General features: G+C 34.5%; 3 protein-coding genes across 6 annotated transcripts; 2 read left to right on the top strand and 1 right to left on the bottom strand.

The window, feature by feature from the left end:
* The first annotated feature begins 94 nt into the window (after positions 1-94).
* LOC117221271 (SAP30-binding protein) lies at positions 95-2,848 on the top strand. Of its 4 annotated transcripts, none has more exons than XR_013035350.1 (3): positions 95-291; positions 879-1,001; positions 1,075-1,215. XR_013035350.1 is itself a non-coding variant. In XM_033472084.2 (2 exons), the coding sequence occupies exon 2, from the start codon at positions 1,061-1,063 to the stop codon at positions 2,048-2,050; it is 990 nt and encodes a 329-aa protein (XP_033327975.1). In that variant the 5' UTR covers positions 129-335; positions 879-1,060; the 3' UTR covers positions 2,051-2,848. The 4 variants fall into 4 exon arrangements, 2 of the variants coding, with proteins under 2 accessions (XP_033327975.1, XP_076383841.1); XR_004490467.2 differs by having other exon boundaries at positions 149-335; XM_033472084.2 differs by having other exon boundaries at positions 129-335; positions 879-2,848.
* A 1,543-nt stretch (positions 2,849-4,391) lies between these two features.
* Lst8 (MTOR associated protein, LST8) lies at positions 4,392-6,763 on the top strand. The gene is made up of 7 exons (XM_076527727.1): positions 4,392-4,947; positions 5,029-5,181; positions 5,296-5,357; positions 5,458-5,608; positions 5,711-5,913; positions 5,992-6,134; positions 6,226-6,763. The coding sequence occupies exons 1-7, from the start codon at positions 4,822-4,824 to the stop codon at positions 6,348-6,350; spliced, it is 963 nt and encodes a 320-aa protein (XP_076383842.1). The 5' UTR covers positions 4,392-4,821; the 3' UTR covers positions 6,351-6,763.
* Positions 5,208-11,551, bottom strand: Gga (ADP-ribosylation factor-binding protein Gga). The gene is made up of 11 exons (XM_033472251.2): positions 10,577-11,551; positions 10,348-10,508; positions 9,929-10,162; positions 9,657-9,830; positions 9,374-9,593; positions 8,940-9,287; positions 8,654-8,789; positions 7,793-8,076; positions 7,520-7,686; positions 7,033-7,143; positions 5,208-6,937 (listed from the first exon to the last, which is right to left on the bottom strand). The coding sequence occupies exons 1-11, from the start codon at positions 10,611-10,613 to the stop codon at positions 6,845-6,847; spliced, it is 1,965 nt and encodes a 654-aa protein (XP_033328142.2). The 5' UTR covers positions 10,614-11,551; the 3' UTR covers positions 5,208-6,844.
* Positions 11,552-11,743: the final 192 nt, after the last annotated feature.

The raw sequence follows: 11,743 nt of genomic DNA on the forward strand, positions 1-11,743 counted from the left end.
TGATACATGTCGAACCACGACGCATCTATATAAAACATAATAAATGAGTAGTAATATACACACATGCATACATCATATGCGTACGTAAATACATACGGGTACATATTACACGATGCTGCACTGCTATTAAGGCGCATGCGTGCACATGAAATTCGTTAGAAAAACAGGAACTCTGAATACTCCACGGTATACGTATACATCGATAACATTCATCGTCGTGGATTGATGGACAAATAAAAGTTGTTCGATGTGTAACGTGTTCTGAATTTATTACAATGAATGGAAAATCAGGTACAGTGTAAAAATAAAGTATCGCGGTGAATTGAAATAATCAGGTGAGTATGGTATGGTGTATAGTTTTGATAATTTGTAACATAACCTTATAGCATTGTCAATTCGATGCTTGTGAAATCGCGCGAAATAAGTGTGAGGAAAAACTAATCGGTTAGTGATTTAGACTAGGTATTAGGGATACACGAGCTTTGAAATTATCAACGTTCATTCGAAATACAGCAAGCAATCGCGCAAGTGTTTTTCTCACAACCGTTATTTTCCAGGTAGAACAATTAAAAACAAGTGCATACATAACGCTCGATTACTACATTCATGTACATATCTTATTCGTTGACACACAACTAACGTCGTTTCAATGCTCGTGTTTTCTATAAGCCTTAATCTTTACGCGATAGCTTATATATGTGCAAATCGAATGGAAGTTGCAATTGTTTCAATTTGAAAAACGCATATGTGTCCTCTTATACGACACTTTATTGCTTTCCAAGTCTTTTATCATTTCATTCTTGTTCGCATTAGAATCCTGCAGATGAAATAAAAATTACAGAAACAATATTGTATATTTACGCTTTTGTCTTTTCCAGATACGGTATAGTAACATACATTCCAAAAAAGATTGGGGCATAATAGTAGTATCTGTACGTAAAGGCATATTTGCATACATAAATGCCCTACAACTAAAAGGCATACAACTCGACGCTAGACCGGTGAGTTCCAACACAAAATATTGCTTGGTAGTACGGCGGACACTCAAAGCCAACTAACCATGTCTGTACAAAGTGTTGCTCTGGCATCTCTCACGGCCACCTATACCGACTCGGAGGGCGAAGACGGGGTGGAAGACGACCTTCAGGAGAATTCGAACACTCCCCAGGGGGCCGCCCCGAATAATGCCCAAGTCGGTCAGCCCCAGGCTTTCACCAGTCCCAAATCTGGCAGATCAGCCTCAAATAGTCCTGTCGTTGCTCCCAGCGTTGGTGGCAAGTCTAGTAACGATTTGTCAAACGCACCCACCTTAGTGACAGATGTGACATCTAAGGTGCAAAGACTGGTTTCATACTTTGATGACACGATAGTCTCCGATGACGAGGGAGGGCTGCAAATACAAATCGACGGGCAGCCTTCTGAAAATGGAAGGCCCTCCTCGATTACAGACCGCTCTCCCTCTTGTCAAGGAGAATTAGTTTCAGATAGCGAGGTTGACACCTATGGAGTGACTATACCGCCGGAACCATCAGGACAGTGTCCTGTGGAATTACAGGAGAAGATAACCAAACTTTTCAGGAAAATGGAGAGCGGTGGTTTGGATATGAATAAAGTTATACAACAAAGGAAGGACTTCAGGAATCCATCCATTTATGAAAAACTTATTCAATTTTGTAGCATCAACGAATTGGGCACCAATTATCCTCTGGATAGATTTGATCCGTTTAAATGGGGTAAAGATTCGTATTACGAGGAGCTTGCTAAGGTTCAGAAAGCTGAAATGGATAAACTTGAAAAAGCTAGAAAAGAGAAAACAAAAATTGAGATAGTGTCTGGTACAGCGAAGCGGCCAAATAGTTCTAGCACGACCGAGGACGATGCTAAGAAAAGAAAAAGTAAATGGGATCAAGTGGCAACTGGAGCCACTGCCTCAGTAAAGCCTACCGTCTTACTATCTCAACCGACGCTTACCACTTTAACGTCATCCGCAACTGGTACCAAAGCAACGGTAATATCGGCTTTCGGATCTTTACCAAAGAAAAGACTGTAACATATTTTGTAAATCATTTGTAAATATCAATTCTTTCAAAAGCCAATTATTATACTTCATCCCTCATTCGAAGTTTTGCCCTAAGCACGGGAACAATAGTGAATTTTATGTAAGTGTATATACGCGTATCACATTTCGTGTATACATAAAACTATTATATATATACACATATATAATTATATATATATATATATATATATATATATATATATATATATATAATTTGTTCACCATTTAATTTTATACGTTTACACCGTGAGGTACATACATATGCGATAACGTCGATAGCATACTTACCACTGACTCAGCATACTCATAAATATCATGTTGAAGCATTGATTGTCAATAAAGTATGTAGATAATTGATTTGTACACAGAAGAAAGGAATTGCAAACTAGGTTGAAACGAAACTTCGAAAAAATATTATTTTCATTTTTATTTTCATTATGCTTTTCTTTGAACATTTTCATAATTTTGAAACTGTTATCATTCTGTAATACTTTTTGAATGTAGACGAAGTGAGTTAAATTTAATAAACAATTTTTCTTTGTGCGAATGTCCTGCATGCTGCTGACATATGTTTTATATAAAATAATGTACTTTAAATCAAAATGTATATAAGGATATGAAGATAAGTAGCAATTGCAACAAATCTGAAAATTATATTTTTTCCAATCTAAAACAGAAAAGGACGTTATTTGTAATTAATTAAATTATGTATAGAAACAATGTTTATTCACTTGACGGTAAAATTTTGTTTAATATCATCTGAATTTAAATAAACAATGCTTAGTTTTACTTTCGTTTAAGTAATTTGTTTCCTTAATGTTATATCTCGTATTCGCTACAGATCCATGTATGTATACGCAATAGCTCCCACAATTAGTGCATATATACATTGTTTTCCATGAATCTGTACATATACAATCGAGTGATCCCAGAATGAAATTGTTTTTTCGCCAGTTCATTATTGTTGCAAACATAACTCTACCATTCAAATTTTCAAAACGTAAAATTATTTTATTTCACAAGAATGAAGAATATGTTCTTATATGAATTTATTCAAATATAAGCCTATTTTTATAAAGTTTAAACGTTTTTGTAAAATACATTTGACCATGCGCACATTGGAGGGGATCTTATTTTTTAATTATCGAATTTTTTCGGGAGATCCCCTAGAATTGTGTAAATAACTACTAACTGAAGAAAAATAATCTGTAGAAAAATTTAGATCGATCGGACAGTGGAAACCAGTGTCTCGTCGAACTTGAAAATATTTCATTTTTGAAAACTGTTTTTCTCCATTATAATACATGTATGCATATATAATATAATATAATAGACGCGATATATCGTTGCGCACACGCGTTGGCGTCTTATTATACGCATCGCAAGAGATCTGTATCTCAAAATAACTTTATAAAACCTTAAAATATTTAAAATATATTCAAATTCGATGCAACACAATTGAAAGAAAAATGTTTATTAGATTTTTTTTGTTATATCTTATGCTGATCAGTGCCAAGGTTCTGTATGTCGGAGCAATAAGTTATCTGACAGCTCGAGTGAAACGCCGTACATCGACACGGCGAGACTAAAATCTCTCTTTCTTCAGGCTTTATTGACCCTTCTTTTCTATCATTGTTTATATTGCTATTATTCATATAATTTTCAATGAGTATTGAAACACACAATCGCCATTACATTACTCTTCCATTCTTCCCCTATATCCTGCGTTTTGAATTTTTTAAATATTATTCTTGGTTTGGTATTTTTAAATTTTTTAATTTAACCGTACATTACGGTGACTGTTAATTCTTCATTTTTTCAAGTGCTAAATGAGTAAATAAATAAATCTAATTTAAAAGTTAATATCCAGTGTCTCATAATAAGATACAGATAAGATATACTTAATATCGAGTATTAGCTTGATAATTTTTTTTATTGATAAACTTGATTTTCATTTATTAACAAAATCATTTAAAGACAATGAATTTAAAAAGATAAAATGTTGTAAATAACAATACAGTAGTCAAAATGGCATTATGGCGTCTTTCGATCGAAGATCAAAAGAAGGAAAATCGATTCAGAATCGCCCATCTCTAGAGAATGTACGTTTTTAACACAAATTGATCATAGAATCGATTCAGAAAAATCGAAAATTCGTTTCACTAAGATCAATTCTGAATCGCGTACATCCCTACAATGTACGCTTTGTCTATAATTTACACCTGGGCTCGGAATTAACTGCATATGACAGAGACAGCATTTTCGGAGACTGCTCTGAAATGTACTGCAGAGTGGCATCATCCAATCGTATTTGTGAGATCTCCCTTGTAGCACATTTCAGAACAGTCTCCGAAAATGGTCTGTCTCTGTCATGTGCAGTTAACTCCGAGCTCTGATTTAGACTCTACGTTGTGCACTTCGTAGTAACGTGCGGTTACTTCGTGAACAGAAAATATTTTTTCATTGATGTTAGATTGTGCTTAATGTATCTGTAATTATAAAGTTGATTACAGTAAAGGTTTTTCTTGCTAAATGATTAATATTATTTTGTAACGTAACCTATTATACGATACTACAATTTGTTTTTATGTACTTGCATGTACACTTCGAATGTGTGCATGTGTACATAATTTACAGAAAAACAATAAATCGTATTGAAATCGGTAAAAGTAAAAGGAAGAACAATTCTTTGGTGTTGTTCGAGAATCACGATATCAAGAAGAATAAGAATTTGCTGGTCAAGTGTCGTTTTATATTCATAAATGACAGCAGACAACACCTACAGTAACGAGCAAGTAATTCTTGTGACAGGCGGTTATGATCATACCATTAAAATATGGCAACCTCATACAGGAGTTTGTCAACGCACTGCAGAACACACGGATTCGGTATTGTTAAAATGCTACGATTAAATTTATTTTAAATCTTATTTTGCTTCTAATAATTCTTATTTACTGTTTTGTATATAGCAAGTTAACGCTTTGGATATTACTCCAGAAAAATATGGCGTTGCTGCTGCAGGGTATCAACATATCAGAATGTACGATTTAGTTTCAAATAATCCAAACCCAGTTATTAATTATGAAGGCGTATCAAAGAACATTACAGGCTTGGGTTTCCAGGTGTCTAATCATTATAATTCTTCGAGTTAATCCAGCGAATGGTTTATTAAATCTTTGCAGTTAATTCGAATGCCATACAATAGTGAAATTATTAGTATGTTTCGTTATCCTTAGGAAGAGGGTAAATGGATGTATACCGGAGGCGAAGATTGTTCCGCGCGCATTTGGGACCTTAGGTAAACGTCTAAAGTTTCAAATTATATTACATCAACTTATATTACAAAGATAATGCTAATAGTAACAGCAGCGGCGATATTAATAGTAACGTTACGACAGGTCGAGTAGCTTTCAATGCCAAAGAATATTTCAAGTATCGGCTCCTGTAAATTGTGTGTGCTTACATCCTAACCAGGCAGAACTTATAGTTGGCGATCAAAGCGGTGTCATACATTTGTGGGATTTACGTTCAGATCATAACGAACAACTGGTATAAGCGTACGAATAATTTAAAGAATAGCGGTAGACTATTATTTACAAATAGCTTGGTGGTTCGATTAAAATCTATAAAAACAACTCTCTCTATTCAAAGATTCCAGAAGCTGAAGCATCGGTGCAAGATGTTACAATTGATCAGGATGGTACGTACATGGCAGCGGTAAATAACAAAGGCCATTGTTACATTTGGACGCTGACTGGTGGTGTTGGAGAAGAACCAACCCGCCTTAATCCTCGCCATAAGCTTTTGGCACACAAGCGTTACGCTCTTCGATGCAAGTTCAGTCCCGATTCTACGTAAGTAACGTATCAAATCTTGCCAATATAACTTGTTTATTATAGATGTTCTTGTCAAATTTGTAATATCTTTCATAGGCTTTTAGTGACTACGTCGGCTGATCAAACTGCACGAGTTTGGAAGACTACAGACTTTTCAGAAGCACAAGTGCTTCAGCATGAAGCGAAACGATGGGTTTGGGACGCTGCGTTCAGCGCGGATTCACAATATATATTCACTGGTAACAATAAACATTTCCGTAAAATTTTACATTCATCGATCGAAATTAAAGTAAGAACTTAAGCACTGAAGTACTTTTTTATATAATTTAGCTTCATCCGATGGCGTTGCCAGGTTGTGGAATGTATCAACAGGAATCGTCGAACGAGAATATGTAGGTCATACCAAAGCACTTACTGCTCTCGCATTTCGTGACGAAGTACTCTCAGTTTCCTAAGCAAATAGAGTTTTTTTTTTATTTGAGTTGACGATAAATATTATATTTTCGCGTGAGTATGTCACTCGGCGATAACGGAACATTAACTTCGATCAGATGGAATGCGGATCTCCTACTTTTGAATTGTTTATTTCAGTTTCACTGCGCATATTTTACGAACGTGTTCACATACATTTCGTCAAGTTTAAATTCCTTTCTTAAAACATCTTCCCACATTTTTAGTATGTATATGGATCATGTAATAATTTATATAAACAACTAGAAAACGTTACTTTCATTTCCCAATGCGTGGGAATAAATAGAAATAATCAGGATAATTTTATGAAAAGAACAGTAATTATATTCGTCGATCAGGGCGAACAGTTTTGTATTGTAAAACTAGGAAAATTATGAATATACGTTTTCATCATTGATTAATTGTTGATTCTGAAGTCGTTCTTAAGAAATATTAAACACAGCTATTGTAACAACTTCAATTGTTACGAAAGGATACTTCAAAACAGAGGTAATTTTTCCACTTCCCCCATTTCTGTGAAAGTCTCGTCGTCCATCGTATAACTTAACATAAATTTTAAGGACACTGATTCCTAAAAAAAAAAAAAAGGTTTATTATCAGGTAAAGGCCAAGAAAACGATCATAAAATACGATCGTACGTTCGATCGAACATTTTCATTTTTTTACCTTATTGGGATTTGCAATCAACATAATTTGAGTGATTGCTGATGGAGGAAGGAATGGATTGTGACCTGGTAATTCAGTTCCAGAAGGTGGTTGAAGTCTACATTTACATTTCTACAAATTTGAATACAGAGAATCAACCATTTCATAAAAAAAAGGGAAATGAAAATACCGGTTCTCGTGCTTGTGTGAATTAAAAACGTAATTGTAATTTTATATTAACCCTCCGCTGTCACACTTCCTATACGAAGCGCCTGTATGTCTCAGAATTTTCGAACAACTGTCATACAATAACTAGCAATACTAATTGAGACCCAAAAATTTGCTAATATAACCTTGAATATTCTAGAACGTCGTTTCCTTTATTAAAGCTCGATGTCTCACATCCAAGTACGTATATTGAATTAATTGTTAATTTTACTTTTCGAAAAATGAAATGTGTGTCATGTTGAGCCAGTGTGACAGCGGATGGTCAACATTCTATATTTACCTTTGGTACCACTGCTTGAAACAAGTAATTACCAAGTGGCTTCAAATTTTTGCTTATTGTTGTAATTACGACAATAAATACATCTTGTCTAGGATTGTCCCGTGCAAAATGAAGCACAACGGTTATTCCATTTTTTTCTTCGAGCACGGTTATAGGTGGATTAATCCCTATTCGAAAAGCGATAGAATGTAAGATTCTTAAAGCTTCTTAAGCTTTATTCTCAAATGATTAAAAATTTTAGTTATAAAGCATGAACATGTAAACGATAAGTACCTGGTTTAATATCATGAAGACTAACGTTTATGTCTGACAACGGTTTGATCTCTGGTTCTTTCAGAAGAATATCTTGTGTCGTTGAAGAAACTAACATACTGTCTTGGGGTTTCTTTTCATTTATAGGAGCAATATGATTTATGCAAGTAGAAACTGATTTATCATTTGTTGCATTTACAGTATCCAATGTTTCAGCAATATGAGAATCGTTGCTAGGAAGCGATGTTGAGTTACAATGTTTCGACGGAAATTCTGTATGCACCGTGCTGTTTATAGCCTCCTTACTGTAAAAATATATAAACAATTAAGAAAATAAAAGATTTGATGCAACATTATACACGTGTGTGTGCGTGTGGTGCGGGATGCTCGATGTACAGTCGCCTCGGAATGTACGTTAACACATTTTCAAGCGGAATAACTTTTTTAAAATTGGTTCGAAGAACTTGAATATTTTTGAGTTGTTAGACCGACTAGTTTTCTATGAAATGAGTATACAAAAAGTTTTTTGGATTATAATTGATTGGAATGATAAAAAAATGAAGAATTGTTTATTCAATTTTTTTATCTGTCCCATAACGAAAGTGTAAAAAATGTATTTTGTAGATCACGGTAACTTATAAGCATGCTGAAAATTTCATCGAATTTTTTTAACATTCCAATCAATTGCGATCTAAAAAATTTTCTGTATACTCGTTTCAAAGAGAACTACTAGTCGGTCTAACATCTCAAGAATATTTAAGTCCTTTGGACCAATTTTAAAAAAGTTATTCCATATGAAAAGGCGTTAACGTACTTTCCGAGGCAATTGTACATGTTACATGTACACGCTATTTATCTTCATTACGTAGGTACTTTACCGACCTTGTCGAATTACATCGGATATTTGATATTGAACTCGATAAACTTTGTTTAAGCAAAGACTCCCCCAATTCATTCAGTTCCTCCAATGCTCTCGATTTACTATCCAATTTCTCTTCGGGTGGATCGACTACTTCACCTGTCGATCGAATAAATGTGTTCATCGATAACTGTATATTATCATTGGTAAAAGGAGACAAAAATCTCTTATTGAAAATATTGAATCTGTTCAAAATTTTATGTTGTTCAGTTGAGACGAACATATGTCAAATGTTTTCGCTTTACCGACCTTTCTTACTTGTTAGTTGCATACTAATTGGTTGCATGATCATCGAGTTAGGTATTAATAGATTTGTGGAAGAAACAGAAGGAATTTCTGTATTTTCAGATCTCCCTAATGAGTTGAATATATCCCCTAAAACTTCCATATCAGACTGATGATTAGTTGTAGCAATATCATAAATTTTGTGTACTTCGCTCCTTTCGATAGAACTGTTTTCTAACGGTGAAGATAAATCTAGTAAATATGGACTAACATTGGAGTCCATTTTAGTGTTCAAACATTCACCGCGATCTATTACCATGGAGTACTTTTCAAAAACTTGCCCCAATTCATCGCTTGCAGCAAGAACATCGCCTAATGCAGATTATGCATTATTATTCGATATTACATATAATAATACATATCGTTCAAATTAAATTTGATTAGTATCGGATACTTACCAAGCATTTCCTCATTATCTTGAGTTTCATTCGCTAATCTGAGAACAATTGGTTTTAATCTTTCACAGGCTTGTTTTAATTCCTTCATCAAATCGAGATCTTCTTTACTAGTCTCTTTCCAATTATAGGAATCTAACATTTCCGATAGTAACTTGGCGTTATTATGTACAGATTCTAATTCCATTATCCTACGTGAATTCAATTGTACTCTTCTTTCATCCTATAAAATAATAGGTGATGTACCTAACATAATTATATAATATTCTAGATATTTTTTACTTACCTCTCTCACCATAGTTTTGATTAATCTATTCGCACACAGTAAATCATCGGGATCTTTACTTTGAAGTAATTTTTGCAACAAGTTGGACTTTTCTTCGTCGTAGAATATTGTATGCTTAGTTTTTGAAGCTTTCGATACATCCTCTGAAGCATTAATCGTGCACAACGAATCATCCTAAGTGTACAAACGTTGTTTACTGGTGTGTTTTACCAGAAATAACGTTAAACAAATAAAACTGTGATACACAAATAATAATTATACGCAAAACCAACCTCTATAACACCTTGCTTTTTCAACATTTCGTATGCTTCTTTGATTTTCATTTCACGTGGATATTCTTTTGTCCATGCGTGTAATAATTGTAATACTTTGTGACGCACCATAACTGTTGTTTTTCCACCCAAATATTTTGGTGAAACTAAACGTATCATTTCATTTAAGAAACGGAATTTACCAATTTCTGCATGGAAAGGTGATCCACATCTTCGCATACACATGTCCAACAGCTATAGAATTAATAGCATCTTGAATTTTATTGTGTTATCATTAAAACTGGTTATAACTAAGAAATCATTAGCTACGATTTAGTTATTTGATTTACTACAATAGTATTAAAGAGCATTAACTATATAATGAAGCATAACTCAAATAAAACGGAATAAATTATCAACGAGTTTATCGATAAACTTACAGCAAGAGCTTGTATCGCTTCTGTTTCATTAGACGATTGAATATGTAAAGCCAATAATTTTGTGCCAATCTGAATACCTTCCGGTTCTTTGGTTAACATTACACAAAAAGCTTCGCTAGCTGCGATATCGGGTTTCTGATTTTGTGGATTTGTTACTCTTTCTGTGAAACGAGCATTGTGTACGAAATATTCATTGCATTTAAAATCTAAATACTGAATTATAACTTACGTATTAAGGCCTCCAAACTAGTTGTCACAACATCCATTTTAAAAATGTTACCAGTTCCTTTCAATTCACACGTTTAAGTTACGTCCATTTATTTGACAGCTAACATGGCAAATACTGATACAGATATCATATTCGTTGTGTTCTAAGTATTCATGAATATTCTGAAGACTGAATACCACGAATCTCAAGCAAATTTAACATCTACAACTAGTAACCTATTTTCATTAATTTTTTTAATGCGATAAATATAATGCTTCTAAATTGAGTTTCTTCAAATAATATTTAGAACGTTTTCGACTCGAACAGCTGTTCGTTGTGCAGGTAGCTGCGTATGTTGTTTCGTTATATGTATGTAATACGTGTACAGTAATGGACTTCTGCACACTTCTCTTACTCTCTAAGCTGACGCGCACATTCCCACCATTTTACTGCGCATTCAATCCGTTGTGGATCCTGTCCCAGCAATGAATCGTCAGCTAATCGAAGCAAAGAACATTTCTGTATCGATCCTCGCTAGTGGATCAAGCTGCAGCCTAGAGGTGTGCAAGAGCAGATCCCATTACTGTACCTATGCATACAAGAATACATGCTATGTATTTCTCGTAGAATGGTGTGGTAAACGATTGAATTACGGAGCGCTTCAATAAGCATATGAATACCCATGTGCCATCATGCGTATGCACATAGATGGAAATTTCCTTTCTGATACAGTCGTACCTCAAGTTTGCTCCATTAGCGGATTGCTTTGCTTCGATTGGCTGAAGATTCGATGCAAAGACGGGATTCATTGCGGATTGGATGCGCAGTAAAATGGTGAGATGCTTGCAAAAGCTAAGGGAGCCGGAAAAATCGTGCAAAACCTGAGGTATTACTATATAAAGATGATGATGATGATGATGATGATGATGATGATAACGATATACTTATTTTAACCAAAGCGCGTTTCAAATTTGAGACTGTTCTCAAAATAAATGCATGTAAAAATGGACACGGTTTCAAATAATTTTCTTTTGCAAAGGTAGAATCATCTCTTAGAGTAAGGCTCGGAACCAGGAACTAGTGGAATTAGACTGGCTACGAGCCACGAGCCACGAACCACGACCACGACCACGACAGAGCGTTTTCGGAGATTGGTCTAAAATGTGCTGCTGAGAGTTAGAGGGGACC

The sequence above is a fragment of the Megalopta genalis genome, unplaced genomic scaffold (assembly GCF_051020955.1).
Source record: "Megalopta genalis isolate 19385.01 unplaced genomic scaffold, iyMegGena1_principal scaffold0037, whole genome shotgun sequence".
NCBI classification, from domain to species: domain Eukaryota; kingdom Metazoa; phylum Arthropoda; class Insecta; order Hymenoptera; family Halictidae; genus Megalopta; species Megalopta genalis.